At 45.5% G+C, this 15,879-nt stretch overlaps 1 protein-coding gene across 1 annotated transcript; it reads right to left on the bottom strand.

Annotated features, from left to right (window-relative positions):
* Positions 1-215: 215 nt before the first annotated feature.
* On the bottom strand, positions 216-1,803 carry LOC130681252 (uncharacterized). The gene is made up of 2 exons (XM_057493883.1): positions 725-1,803; positions 216-234 (listed from the first exon to the last, which is right to left on the bottom strand). Exons 1-2 carry the CDS (start codon positions 1,801-1,803, stop codon positions 216-218), a joined length of 1,098 nt encoding a protein of 365 aa, XP_057349866.1.
* Positions 1,804-15,879: the final 14,076 nt, after the last annotated feature.

Below are 15,879 nucleotides of genomic sequence, written 5' to 3'. Positions count from 1 at the left end.
CACAGTTACTGGTGAGGCTGAGGCTTTCAATTCTATGACTACCGGGGGCTGATTTACAGCAAGCCCCATACCTGCCGTTTCCGCCCAGGCCCCTGAAAACTGGTTGAGCCACCTTTGATTAACTCGGGAGGGTTCTGGTTCTTTAAAAAGGCGGTACTCGTCTTCTAATTTTATGGACAGAATACTTAGGCCCAAAGGTTTCTTCTCTCTATCAGTCACTCGGGTATCTTCAACCTGAAAGGATATTTGGGCCCCGACTTTGGTCAAGATGTCTCTTCTTAACAAGGGTGTAGGGCATTCCGGTATAACAAGGAATGAGTGGTTTACTTGTCTCACTCTTAAGTCCACTGTTCTTTGGGTAGTCCATGCATATTGTCTCTGACCCGTGGCCCCGAACACCCAAGACTTTTTGCTAGAAAGGGGGCCTCTAGCTTGGGTCAGTACTGAATGTTGAGCACCGGTATCTACCAGAAACTCAACGGGTTGCCCCTCCACCTTCAGAGTTACCCTAGTCTCGGGGAGGGGCTCCGAGCCCCATCTTCCCTAATCCTCATCTTCTAGCAGAGACAACACTTTCTTCGGAGGTCCCCGCGGTGGTTTCTTAGGGCATTCTTTCACCCAATGCCCCTTCTCCTTGCAGTACGCACACTGATCTTTATCCAAAGGAGGTCGGTTACCCAGGGACCCTGCCTTACTAGTTCTACCACTAGAGGGCGGGCGTCCCTTACTTTCTACTACTGCGGCCAAGATCTTTGTTAAATTTCTCTCATACTTCTTATCCCTCTTTTCTTCTTTACTTTCCCTTTCCTTTTCTTTCCTTAACTCCTTCTCTTCCTCAGTCTCTCTCTTATGATAAACTTTCTCTGCTTCTTTAACTAAATCTCTCAGCGACAAATCCTGTAAGCCTTCCAATCTCTGAAGTTTTTTTCTAATGTCGGGTGCCGACTGTCCGATAAAAGCAAGGGCCACTGAAGCACTATGCCCCTCAGAAGTGGGATCAAAGGGAGTATACCACCTGAAGGCTTCTATCAGGCGCTCTAAGAATACTGTGGGTGCTTCAGTGGCTCCCTGGCTGACCTCTCGTACCTTGGCCAAATTGGTGGGGCATCTTGCAGCCCCACGGAGTCCTGCCACCAGAGCCTGACGATAGATGGTTAGTCGCTCCCTACCTTCTGGAGAATTAAAGTCCCAGTTGGGTCTAGTCAACGGGAACCCCCTCTCTATGTCGTGAGGGAGTTGCGAAGGTCGCCCGTCGGTTCCAGGCACATTCCTTCGTGCCTCCAGGAGAATCCTCTCTCTCTCTTCCGTGGTGAAGAGCACCTGCAAAGGCTGCTGACAGTTATCCCAGGTGGGCTGGTGGGAAAACATCAGGGACTCTACCAGACTAGTTAGTTTCTGCGGTTCATCTGAAAAGGGCGGGTGGTTAGCTTTCCAATTATACAAATCAGCAGAGGAGAAGGGACAATATTGCAGAGGTTGGAAAGGCGGGTCCCCTTCTTCCCCAAGGATGGGAACTCCATAAGACCGGAGAGGAAAAATACCCGGTGGGTCCAAGGTGGCCCCTCGGCGGCGCCGAGTTCCCTGGGCAGGTCCTGGAGCCGGCCCCACTGCCTCAGCATCAGGGACTGAGGGTGCCAGGGCTGGTGGTGCTGGGAGTGCCGGGGCTGCTGTAGGGGCGGGAGGGTAAGGAGGGGGAGGGGGATCATCAACCATAAGCAAATCTTGAGTATCGGGGTAAACTTTGGTAGTTTCTTTTTCCTTTTTCTGAGGTTGAGTCTGGGCAGTTAAAACTCGAGGGCCCATTTTCTTTTGTACCCAGGGCTTTACCCAGGGTGAGGGGTTCTCCACCAACTCTTGCCAGACTACAATGTAGGGTTGCTGATCCGGGTGTCCTTGAGACGAATCCTGGAAGATAACAGCTTTTACTGCTAATAAAGTGGGGAGATCAAAAGTCCCTTTTTCACTTCTACTGACAAGTTAGGTGCCCTCGCCCTGACTTCCGTCCAATGATCTAACGTCAGGCTAAGGGGGGTCGTCACTGCCTGTCCCATTGTCAGTATAACAATAATTAGACACGTAAAAGACACAAAAAACAAAGACACACACAAATTAGACACACAGTGGCCGCGTTTAGTTCTCCTCAGAGTCTCAAACAGAAACCAAAAGGAATCAGAGGGTTGATACTCTCGGCGCCCAAAAATCAATCCTATTTCATCGGGTTCACTTTGCCGGAAAAACAGACGGGAGGCTACCAGGCGTCCCTGGCCCCCCAACCTCCCCGAGGCGTCCCCCAGGGTTGCAGCCTGCGGTGCTCCTACTACGTCTACCGACCGCAGTCTCGACCCCTTTACGGGATTGAGACAGCTGCCAGACCATGGGTACCCTTTCAGAATTCTGACTGGTCTCACTGAAAAACAGAAAACAGAACACAGACAACCCAAGGCGCCACTAATCTCACCTCTTCCTCCAAGAGCGACTTCGGGAGTGAAGCGGGGTGAGCGCAGATCCCGGACGAGCCCCCAAATGTTGGATTCTCCCAGAGGAGGACGCCGCCCCAAATCACTCACGAAAGGCGTCTCTTGATGCAACAAGCAAGAGGAATTTATTTAGGAACCAGCTAGCTGGGGTCCAAGTTAGCTCGACGCAGCAGGTCTCAACAAGGACCCCGAGCACTCTAAACCAAGGGTTTATATGGCATTTTCAAAACACTTAACTCTTAGTAATTTTCCACAGCTGCACATTATCTTTGCAAGACATACATCCTGGGGTTAAGCGAGAGCAAGATAAGACCACTCTTCAATTGTTAGGGAGGTTCTGCACGATAAGCTTGGTATGTAGGATTAACTGACCAAGGTTAGCTGACCGAAGGCCACAGCTGCCCCCATCCCAGTGTTCATGATTAACTTGTTTTCCAAGGCCTTACTCAGTTCCAGTTTTTTTTCTCTTTTAAGTCACAACTTCAGAAAACTGCTTCTAGGCCCTTAAGATGGCTACTCTTATGCTAACTTATTCTCATTCTTACACTATGTCCTGTGACTGGTCTAGCAATAAAAATGACATAAGACAGATTAACAGGAAAATAACATATAATTACATATGTGAAATAGGCAGTATAGTTCAGGAAAAGAGCCAGGCCCTGGGTGAGACAAGAAAAGCTTGAGGCCAGTTAGTGTAGCCAGCTGGCAGAAAAGCGAAAACAAACTAGCTAGATTCTAGGAAAATGTGTGGTTTCTAGCCAGTTCAAGCCAACTGGAATCAGGATGGGGAACAAAGGTAACCTACTGTGAGTAAAACTGTAATATTTCCAGAAAATCTCACCTGGCTTTAGTATATCTACATATCAATAGGCGTTCAGAGGTGGAAAGAAATATGGCTTTAGTGCATTTGCATCATTCCTCCAGGGGTGGAGAGAAGTTCATCTCCTTATCAACAGGTAATTTATCCGGGCAAGAAGGGCTTATCTGTACCTGAGAGGTGAGGGGTAGGGCCAGTTTTGCTGCTGCTGGAGCAGCATAGAGAGACTGCCCAGGACTGCAGTTTGTGAGTAATAAATGGATTTTAAACTTTATTTCTCCCTTTGACTGATTTTGGCTTTTAGAGGTATTTTGTCCTGGGATTTCCTTTCCCCAGACTTACACCTACACTTTCCCCAAGGTTTATAATATGCTTTTTAGTATACTAAAAATCACATCCCTTGGTGCCATGACAGTTCTGAGGCTGACCATATCAAGACAAAAAGAGGGCATCATCCTATTTCTCAGAAATCCTTTCCCTATTCCAAGAAAACGCACCTATCCTGATGAATATTTTACCCTCTGTTTAAATTCCAGCTATAAGACCACCCAACCTGACCCTCATGGTGATGCTTACATCTGGAGCATGTCCACACTCCCTCTTTGAGTGTATACTAGGCTTTACTAAACTATTCTGCTGTTCAACTATCAAGCATATACACACTCCTCCCTGGACTGTGTACTTTTGTTTTCTTAAACTACTCTTTGCTTGTACTTGCTTGACCTGCTCCTGAATTCTTTCTTGATTAGAGTCAAGAACTCTCCCTGGATTAGGTCTCACCTAGTGCACAGATAATTTAGATTGGGCTCCCAACATTTTAGCCCACAAAGAGATGAGACTCAAGGGCATGTCAGGTAGTTGAGGCTTATATGTCACCTTAAGCTAAGAAATGGAGTAGGGGTGCTTCCAAAGGGAGGAAGGTGACCCATGAGATAAGAAGAGCAGACGTTTGGTAATTAGATGTTTGCCCCACCATGCAGGTAGAGATTTTGGATTCCAAAGTTATCTCTGATAATAGCTCTTTTTCTGGTACAGGGCCCCTTTCTACATTCCTTTAAGTAGTTAAGGGAGAGGTAAAAGTTTTTCCAGAATCGTCTGGGTCTTGATTGCCTTCAGCTCAAAATAATCCACATGCCAAGTGGCACATATTGGAGAAGCTTGTTCTAAACCCCTTCATAATCAATATGCCAAAATAACATGTTTGGGGGTGGCCTATTCTGCTTCCCATCTGTAATTCCCACTCTTCCAACACCAAATGCAATGGGGTATTTTTTCCCTAATATATGTATTGTAAGATAAATTCTAGCTGAAATAAGCAGGCGAAAAGAGGCAACAAAGGGCCAGGTAGTTTATTTGAATGCAAATTCCGGGGTGATGTTCTGCAGTCTGGCTATCACAGGCAGGGGAAGTCACACCCAGTCAGGGAGGTGGGGGCTTATAAGGGGTTAGGAGGGGGAGGGCTGGGCAAGCTATCCTAGGGGTTGTGGAGAGGTATGATTGGCTAAAGGTGACATAATAGACAACTAGAAACTTTTTTCCTTCCAAGAGGGAGGAGGCTGACATCCAGGTCCTAGTTGGCACATCAGAAGGATGGAATTCAGGAAGAGCTGTCTCCTTTCCATATAAGGCATGGACCTTGAGGTCTGGTCTGTTCTCCTTTTATGGTATCTCTCTGTTCTGTTTGCATGTCCTTGTTTTTCCTTCTTCCAGCCTAACATGTATGACAGTGTGGGTAAAACTGTAATAGTTCCAGAAAATCTCGCCTGGCTTAAGTGCATCTGTTTATCAATAGGTGTTCAGAGGTGGAAATAAGTATGGCTTTAGTGAATTTGCATCATTCCTCAGGGGTGGAGAGAAGTTCATCTCCATAACAATGGGTAATTACCTGGGCAATGGAGGGCTTATCTATACCTGAGAGGTGAGGGGGAGGACTGGTGTCTCTGCTGGAGCAGGAAAGAGAGAAGGACCTGGACTGCAGTCTGTAAGCAATAAATTTATTTTAAACTTTAATTTTCCCTTTGACTGATTTTGGTTTTTTAAAGGTATTTTGCCCCTGGATTTCCTCTCCCTGGACTTACAAACAGTAACAATATTATACACAGCAGTAATAGTACTATAACTCCTTTCAGGTTCCTGGACTGATTCCAATGTGTGTAAATATGTGGGAAGGTGTCTTACCACACATATACCAATTTTCAAACACCAGCAGGGTGTTGGAGAACTCAACTCAATTCTGATGCTATCTGCCCAGAGACAGCACCAATCTTCCCAGGTTAAGGGCTCTGTCCAACAAGACTTGAGAGAACCAAGCAAAATTTAAGATTGATCAAGGAGACTCCATCTTAGAGAAGTTAAAATACTCTTAACCCATGACTGAACTCTTACCCCATGACTGTACCCTTGCCCTATGACTGTACTCTTACCCCATGACTATACTCTTACCCCATAACTGTACCAAGAATCAGCTACTAAGAAAAACCACGTCCCACTTCAACCAATCAGACTCAGGCTGGAAAGAACCCTAGGAGCATTACAAAAACAGAAAAAGAGAACTTACCTTAACAATCCAATCAGCTTAGAACAAGTTAAAGGTCAACCAATCCCAGTTCTGCCTGAGAGGAAACCCCCTAACTGCCTTTCTTGAATGCATAAAAATCCTGTTGTAACATTTGTAAGATAAATTCTAGTCAAAATAAGCAGGCAAAGAGAGGCAACAAAGGGCCAGGTACTTTATTTAAATACCCCCCCCCCCCCCCCCCCCGTGAGGTTCTATGGCCTTCTTGCCGGAGGCCAGAGAAGTCACGCCCAGTTAGGGAGGTGGGGAGCTTATAAGGGATTAGGAGGGGGAGGAGTGGGGAAACTATCCTAAGGGGCGTTGAGAGGTATGATTGGCTAAAGGTGACATAATAGTCAACTAGAAAATTTTTTTCCTTCCAAGAGGGAGGAGTCTGACATCCGGGACCCAGTTGGCACATCAGGATGGAATTCAGGGAGAGCTGTCCCCTTTCCATATACGGCACAGACTTTGGGGTCTGGTCTGTTCTCCCCCTATGGCATCTGTCTGTTCTGTTTGCATGTCCTTGTTTTTCCTTTCTTCAGCCTAACAACATTCACAGAGGCTCCCGAACTAAGTCCGTCTGCTTGGGGCTGGTTGGGTGCCCAAGCTCGAGCTTGTTCTGCTTTAATAAAGGCTCTTTGTTTTTACATGCTGTCTGAGTACTCAGGTGGTTCTAGGGACTCTGTGATTTGGGCATAACAGACTGCCCTCCATCCCCTACTCCAGACCCCAGTCACAAGCCCCAGGAAATTCCCTGTGCTTCTGACCTACCAGCTACAGATGGGATGTTCCCACTACCTCCCCCTTAGGTTAGATTAATTTGCTAGAGAGGCTCACTGAACTCAGAAAAACACTTTTGTTTACCAATTTAATAAAGGATACCATAACGGATATAAGTTAACAGCCAGATGAAGAGAGACATAGAGCAAGGTCCCAAGTAAAGGAGCTTCTATCCTTGTGGAGCTTGGGGCCTGGCTCGGTGGCATGAGGGGGTGTTCTGGTTCCCCAAAGCATAGAAGCTGTCTCTGACTGAGAAGCAGGATGCCACTGAGCAGAGCAGAGTGAGTTAGCTCTCTAGGGTTTGGTGAAGGCTTCAGTGCATAGTCATGATTGACTAAATTATTGGCCACTGGCTGATCCGATGTCTTACCCTGCCCTTGGGTGGGGTTCCAAGAATCTCTCATTAACATGACAAAACACCCATTTCACCTTTAAGATTCTGCAGTGTTTTCAGGAACTGTGGATGAAGATGAAATATACCTGGGAAATATGTATTTGGTCATATGAATGACCACATGTGTATTTCTTATAACTCATTATATCACACCATCACAGGTAACTTTGATGGTTCCTGGAATGTCCATAGTCGAAAATCACAGAGGGAAAAACTGGAATGATGACAAGCATGAGCTGCAAAACCAAAGAATAAGCCACACTCATCCCTAAACTCTGTTTTATAAAGTTAGGGTTTCTGCTACAAGCAGCCAAAAACAAGCAAACACACACAACACTAACACACAGTGCTTAAGTTATGGTATTGATGAAACTAAAATGACTAATTGGAAGTCTAGTATATCTCAAGTATCAAAAGAATGGAAATTAGCTAAAACTGAATGAACTACTACATGCCAAAGATTCTTAGGTTCCCAACAACATCTCTTTTATATCATCACCTGGCAGAACCACCTATATTTTCAGAAGTGAATTCTCAAACAATAGGAAAATTCCATAAAATATCTAATGTTTAATGAAAATTAAATTTTGGCAAGTTGGGGAAGAAAAATCTGAGTTACTCCTTGTACAGTAAATGTCTAGTTAGAGGTTCTCTAAACCATAAAAGCATGGAAGATTTAGGGACCATCCATGGAATTGCTGAATGATGATGGAACTTTCCTTCTCAGGTATGAATGAACAGATGATGGAAAACATACTGCATTGTTATTGCTTTGATTTTGTCTCTATCCCTACTGAGAAAGACTCTGTAGAGGGAAAAAATTATTTTCCCTCTATTGTTCATTGTTCTTGGCTGAGACCCCCTTGTAATAAAAGAGATTAACAAAAGAAAAACAATAAGTTTAATAACATGTATAACTCCTGTATTTGTAGAAAAGAACAAGAAAACTGAGTAACTCCCCCAAATGGCTCAAGTCACAACCTTAAATACCCTCTACAACAAAGACAAAAGAAAAATTTTGGGGGGTTGGAGAGCCAGTTATGGAAGTTTTTCAAGCAAAGCACAGTAAACAAAGGTATGGTATTGCACAGATTCAAGTCTCTGCCTTCTCCACTGATAAGAGTTTTTAGACATTTAGAGTTACCCTTCACTTCTAGGCACCGAAAGGGGGACATACTTATAAATGGCGATTTCCCTTATAAAAGTAAGTGTCTCTTACAAAAGCATAACATTTACTTGTTTTTCAGATCACAAGTTCTACTATTGATTGCATGCCCAAGTGGAAAAGTTGAAATGGAAAAACTGAGAGACTGAAGAAAACACTCAAAGATAGTGTATGAGACATGACAGTTTATTAGGACTTACCTACAGGGAGTCCAGGCACAGCTGGCTGGATGAGGTTGCACTACGGTAAGATGGACAGAGAGGAAACTGCTTATATTGGATGAGGAGACAAAGACTACATGTGTGCCAGGGGCGAGGGGACAAAGATAACTTGCTTTGATCAAAACCGAAAGTTTCTGTGATGACTGCCCTTGTACTGTTCACCATGTAAGAACTTATTCACTATGTAAGAATTTGTTCACCATGTAAGAACTTGTTCGTTGTGCTTCAGAAGATCGGAGACTGATGAGAATTAGGCTTGGGGTGGATTAATGATTGTGCATTGAGTCCCCTGTACAGAATTTTATTGTTGTTAACTGTTAACAACCATTTGATCAATAAATATGAGAGATGCCCTCTCAAAAATAAAATAAAATAAATAAAATAAAATAAAATAGAGTCAACTTGCTTTGCAAGAAGGGATCATTCTTGTGTGACCAGCACCTGAAGGAACAAAACATTGGTCTCCTTTCCAATAAAATGTTTCCATAGATAATGTAGGCCTGGATTTGGCCAGTCTCAGGCCATCAACATACTATATACTTAGCACAATGGCCAAAGAATGGGGCTATTTGCACACATGTTTACTCTGGTACAAAAGGTTACAAGTGGACAGTACTTGTCCCCACATCCTGTGTCTGCAGTTTCTTAAAAATAACTAGTTCAAGATAATCCTTATGCCAAAGAGGCAAATTCTGAGGTGGCAAACTGCTCCTCTTCACACCAAACATACTCCAGCCTCTGGGCACTTACCCTTTGCCTAGACCAATCCCTCTCCCCACCAAATCTACATGGCTCACTGCCCCATGGCCTTAGGTTATAGATGAAGTGTCATACTCTGAGGAATGCCTGAAAAAATTGGCACTATATCCTTATACTTTCTCCTGGTTTTATTTACTTTCCACTTATTTATCATTTTTGTTTGTTTATTTTTGTCATTCTCCCCTCTTCAGAACACACACACAGATTTTACCTCCGTAAGTACATGGATGTTGGCTTGGATTCTCATGGCCATGTAGGGGAGCAACATTTCCCACTGCAAAATGTGCCTCCTTGGCATGCAATTATTTTAGGCTGATTATTTTTAAGAAACAGAAGCTCAGAAAAAACTTTGACTTAACCCCTAACTGCCTAAAAGAATTTAGATGGAGGATTTGCTCCAGGAAGGACAAACACAGACATTTACAGAATAATGTGACCTAGCTGTGGTAGACAGGAAGAAATTTAGCAAAGTCTGTTTGTAACCCTGGGGGGGAAAATCCTGGGGCAAACTACCTTTGAAACTGAAATCAGTCAAAGGGAGAAATTAAGTGGTAGAAAACCATTTATGGCTTACAAGCAGTTGTCCACTTCTGCTCACCCATGTCTCTCATGATCTGGCTATAAAAAGGGACCCACCCAACCTCTTTGGCCCAGATATGCCCTTGTTCCCCCTTGTAATTACCTATTGATGTGGAGATTGACTACTTCTCTCCACCTCATGGAAACACCTAATGATATGGAGAAACACTAAGGCCAGGCAAGAGATTCTGGAAATGTTGCAATTTTACCAACAGACCACCCCTCCAGAAATCTCACTTCACAATATACTCACTCCCCATCTTCTGCAATGGCCCCTGTGCAACAAAACTGGAGCACTGTAACCAGACTATTAACATGCAATAACAACAGCAATAAAATCACGATGATCCTCAAGCTGGAGGATTAAGCTAAATTCAATGTCCAATACAGACTAAGTCTATAGCTCACCCATTCCACAGGCAGTCAGTAGCTGAAAGGATAGGGAGTTCAGAGCAGTCATCACATGGCAGCTGCAGCCAGGGGGCACATCCAGGCCACAGGGACTATAGAAGAAAATAACTGTATGGGCAATAAGATACATGTTTTAGTGACAACAGCCTAGGCAAATCTTGTCCATCAGGTAGGATACATGCAAGAGAGTGGTCTTGTGATAGCACAATGGCAGGAATGGGATCTTGTCCTGGTCTAGTATACCTGACTTTCACTGCCCTCCCTGTGGAAGTTACAGAAGTGTCAATATATATGGCTATGGGAGGTACATGCACTGGCCATAAAGATAAAACAAAACTTCCCTGTAAGATGCTCTTATCTCCTGGACATTTTGGGTATACTACTGTGATCTTTGGGGTCACTCTGCTGTGTCCAGCCTCTAGGCCTTTCCCCCAAGGTGCAGGAAGGTCCAGCCATCACTGGTCTATGTGTCAAAATGTCTGGGGCCACTCAACAGAGTCTCCAGGGTTTAACACAGTTGGGGTTGGCAGCAGGATATTGCTCTGCTGGCCATATCCTGGCTTCAATAACTCCTCTTCGTTTTGCACATTCAGTTGAATAGGAGAGGCAGCAGTATGTGGTAGCATGCCCACATGGCTTAAGTCTCCTTTTTTAGGGCTTCTCATTCAAACGCGATAGCATTATCCATAAGCAAACTAACCTGCCCCATAGACTATTGGTGTCTGAATTCAGGCCACATTTCAACAAACCATTGTACCCCTCTATCATGCCTGCTTGGTAGGGTTATATGGTACATGAAATTTCCACTTTATTCCTAATTGCTGCATCCATCCTTGTAATGCATGTCTAGTAAAGTGGGTGCCTTAATCACTCTCAGTCACCTGTGGCCAGCTTTAGGCTGCAAAGAGATGCTCCAGAACCCTTTTGGTGGTTTGTTGATCTGCACAATGTGCAGGAAAAGCAACCAATAGTCCAGTAGCTGTGTCCACACAAGTCATGGCATACCAATATCTTTCTGATATGGGCAGAGGCCCAATATAGTCTATTTGCCACCTGACAAGGGGTATTGTCCCCCTTACTATTGTCCATGTTGCTGTGGGACTCAGTATAAGTCTCTCAGAGCACACAAAGCCCTCCTTCCAGGCTCTGCTAACTTCTTCAGAGGTCAATGGCAAGCCCCACCAATAGGCTAGAGCCCACATTGTCTTTTGCCTTGCATGCAGCAAATGCTGGTATAGCCATTGGGTCACACCAGAGGCAGGCTTTCCTTCTAGCCAGTGCCCCTGGGCCAATGTGCCTGCTTCATCATTCCATGGGGATGCCAAAGACAAATGGCCAGTCACATGATATACAGTAACAGTCTTAGACCAGAGTCCCACAGGTCTTGCCACAACTTTTGCCCCCAAAAGGGCTGGTTACCAACCATCCAGTTGGCATGCACAATATTATGTCAGTAGCCATACTATATGGGAAGGCTCGTGGGTGATCATGAGCCATACTGCCCACACTGCAGCCCATTGACTGCTTTTCACCTCTCCATCCTCCATCCATATGTTTTAGAATGGAAAGCCACAGCCCTGCACTTTGGGGACTGCCAATGGCTAGAGCCATCTATGTAATAAGCATCTTTAGTTATAGGGGCTTTTCCTTCCTTATAAAGACTCTCAGCTACCAATGGCTCAAAAGCAAGTTCTTCATGCTTTCCACTGGTATAAGTCACTGGCCCCAATAAGTGCTGGAGTTCTCCACTTAAGGGACTAGGAGAGAGGGCACTGTACTGCTGTAAATATGCACCCATTTGGCCAGTGTAGGTATCTGTGCCATACCACTCCGTGGCCTTTGGTTCCAGTTTTGCACCCACTCTGCAATGGGATAGGTGGTTATTTTCTTGGTTGTAGCTGTTCTGGGAATGGGTTCAGTAGCCAGCAAGGCATTGTACACAGCAACCAGTTGCTTCTCTATCAAGGTGTAACCAGACCTCTGCTCCTTTCCATTGTTGTGACCAGAATCCAATCGGTTGGCTTGTCATTTCAAGCCACTGCCAAAGACCCCATCCATAATCATCTTCAGTTACATGAACATCTAGTTCATAGGGCCTTGATGAGTCCATTACATTCAAGGCCTCGATGGCCTTGACTGCCTGCTTGGCAGCATCAAAAGCATCTGCACATGTCTCATCCAAGTCCCACCTGATACCCTTTCATACCAACCAGTGTAACATCTTTGGAATTTGTGCCAAGTGCAGGAGAAACACTTTCCAGTAGCCCCAAGGACCCAAAAGTGCATCTAATGCTGCCACAGTGGTAGGGGTGGTGATAGCCTGGACCTTGTCTATAACTGCTTGAGGAACAACTTACATTTAACCCAACAGAGAAGCCCCAAGTATTTCACGGACAAACCGGGTCCCTGAACCTTGGTGCTGTTCACAGCCCATCCTTTATCCTCTAGATGTTGCAACAGTCTAGGAACTGCCCTTTCTAATTATGAAAGAGAATCAGATGTGAGCATAATACCATCAATGTAGTGATACAACTACACTGTTTGTGGTTTCTTGCATGTGGCCAAGTCCTGGGCTACAAGCCCATGACAGATGATCAGACTGTGGAGGTATCCCTGTGGAAGAACAGTGAATATACACTGCTGGCCTTGCCATGTGAAGGTAAAGTGTTCCTGGTTTTCCTGTGCTATGTCAGTAGAGAAAAAAGCATTAGCAGGCCTACTACATAATGATACTTTCCCAGTTCATGGCTGAGGGTGTCCAGAATGTTTGCTATAGAGGGGAAGCAGCATTCAAACGGGGTGTGACTTTATTAAATTCCCTGTATTCTACAGTCATACGCCAGGAGCCATCTGGCTTTCTCACTGGCCACACTGGGGAATTAAAAGAACTAGGAGTGGGCTTTATGATGCCCACCATCTCCAAGTCCTGTAGAGTTTCTCCAATTTCCTTGTATAAAGCAATTTATACTGCTTAGTATTTGTCACCCGCTGAGGTACAGGCAGAGCTACAGGTGGGTGCTTAGCATGTTCTCTCAGAATTGCCTTTACCACACATACCCTCAATCTGAACTCACCTGCAGTTGTCTGTAACCACAGTTACTGCAGGATATCTACCCCCAAAATATATTCAGGGATGGGATAAATGTACACAGTATATTCCTTTGGGTGTAAACGCCCTATACCCAATGAGATTTGGGTTTTCTTCACTCTAATTGCCTTACCCCCACAGCCGTCTATCACAGCAGGGGTCCTGGGAAAATGCTCAGGGTTGCCATGATTCAGAGAACACTCAGCTCCTGGTCCACCAGTGCCAGAACATGTTGTACATTCACAGGAGACAAATGAATTGCTAATCTACATGTGGCCTCTGGTGTCCACCATGTCACCCAAGATGGGGACCTTGACCCTCCCTTAGTCAAACCATGATGCGCAGTCATCCTCCTGTGGGGGTGAGGGCTCAGGCGAATCCTGAGTACTGTCTCCCATGAAGTTTTGCAGGGACACAGGCTGGGCATGAGGCCTTGACTCTGGTTTCCATGTCCTGGACCTCAGTGGCTGGAACTGCTGCTCTGGCTTTAATTGGTGTCACACTTCTAAGAAGATTACATTGGGCTGCCCATTGAGTTTTTCTATCACTACCCTGGCATTTATCAAATCAACCTGCATCTGGGTCCTCGAAACCTTCATGAGGCCTACTGCACTTCTTTCAGTCCTGGCCCATACTTCTTTCCATGCCCTTATTGTAGCATGCTGCACGTTTTCTTTGGGTGAAATGAGGGAACAAAAACACAGACAACACAGACAGACAATGGCTACAGCCCTGATGTGGTGCAGCACCTTTATTTTTATACTGCCTCTCTCGGACCTCAGCCAAGTGCTATACTCATCTTTCCCTTCTCCGTGGGGGCAGGCCAGAGCACCTTGTTGATTTTCTTAGAAGCTGCCTGGTAAGCAGGGGCGGTGTTTTCACACATCCTCAAGGTTTCCCTATTTTCAGACTGAGGCATCTTGGCTCGTCTTTGAGGACAGGATATGTTTTTGTGGGCAGATAACTTCCAAGGACGGCACCGGTTGTTCTCAAGCTGGTGCTTTCCCGTGCTGTGTTCAGACCTGGGGGAAGGTGCTTTCCCATTCTGCCTTCAGACATGTGAGAAGAAGACAAAGGCCGTCCCCTACACTTATTGTTTCAACCTCCTCCAGAACTGTGAAAGTATGAGTAGCCTCACTTATGGGTTGCCCTAGGTGCAGTTCAAGAGTATTCACTAGGGACCCAAAGAGAGATGTGGGAGCTATATGCAGCACCAGATTTCTCATTCCTATAGTGAACACCTCCTCATCAGTGCCCTGGGGTTCCATACTATAGATGATATTTTTCTTCATGCTCAATTCCTGCAATACCTGTTGGAGCTCTACATATGTTTTGCAACTACTTGGAAAATATGGTAAATCACCCTGATTAGGCCAAACTATACTGATGGCAGCTGTCAGCCATTCTAAGAGTGTCTGATTTCCTGAGGTGTGGTGGGCCTGTTGTAGCCACTGACACAGGGAAGGGTGAGTAGTCAAGGAAGTCATTCTACTCATCTCAGTACCCAAAAGAACAATACTTTCCACCCTCATATCCCAGAGATGTAAAAGCCATGTAGGCAGAGAGTCCAGTGGCTTCTGCCTATACTGGATGCTCATGTCCAACCAGCTCATCCTGGGTATAGAGGTGGATGAACAAGTGCTTCACAACCTGGGGAGGGGGCTGCTCCTCCCTGAGAAAAGAGCAGTTGTTTCATTTTTATTTCCTTAATTACAGCTGGGTGGGCCTTTAAAACAGAAGATGGTACCTCCAGTGGTGGCCTGGGTAGCAGATCAGACTGTGGCCCTACCTCCTCCCCTTCTCCCTAGGTCTTCTGCACCATCTGCTCCTCCTCCACCATTTCTGGTACTGAAGGCACTACTCTTTCTCCCCCTCCCCCACGGCCTTCTGCAATGCTGCTTTTCCTCCTGTATCCCCCCTTGCTGCTGCTCAGGAATCTTGTAGTAGCATGACCTTTCTTTTCAGTAACTGTGTCTCTTCTTTAACAGCATCCCATAGGTTATCACCCACCTCCTCCAAGCAAAGCTGAAGTGTGTCTCTCTCCTGCCTAAGTCGCTCTCTACTCTCTAACCCTCTCGATAATCCTCTCTTTCTCCTGTATAACATTTTCCACTATCTGAATGAAAAGAGAACCTACAATGCCAGCTGCTGCACGACTCCCTTAAGTCTCTAAGCAGTATTCCAACTCACAGGGGGGCTAATTCTGAAGCTTCCGGTGTTTCCACCCTTCCCCAGTTCTGGAGAAGGTCCTACCGCTCTAAGATGTTCTTTAACCTAGACCAATTCCCCACTAGGGGTTCCCAGTTTAGAAGCCCCACAACTGGGGGGATAATAACAGGTGAAGTGGCACCCTCTGCTGCTGCATCCAGTGGGGTCTCCCCGCCATCCACAGGAGCAGCCCTCACAAAGGTCGCACCCATTATGACAGATTTCGGGATGAGAGGCACCCTGCCAAATGCCGCCAGGTGTAAGCCCAGAAAAAGGTTATCCCAGGGCAAAATACCTCTAAAAACTGAAATCAGTCAAAGGGAAAGATAAAGTTTAAAACACATTTATTGCTTACAAACTGCAATCCAGTGCCTTCTCTCTCGACCCTGCTCTGGAAGGAAGCAAGTCAGCAGGCCAGCCCCT

Source organism: Manis pentadactyla, chromosome 16 (genome assembly GCF_030020395.1).
Source record: "Manis pentadactyla isolate mManPen7 chromosome 16, mManPen7.hap1, whole genome shotgun sequence".
NCBI classification, from domain to species: domain Eukaryota; kingdom Metazoa; phylum Chordata; class Mammalia; order Pholidota; family Manidae; genus Manis; species Manis pentadactyla.
Note: the sequence above shows the minus strand (reverse complement) of the source record. Positions and strands in the feature narration are given on the sequence as shown.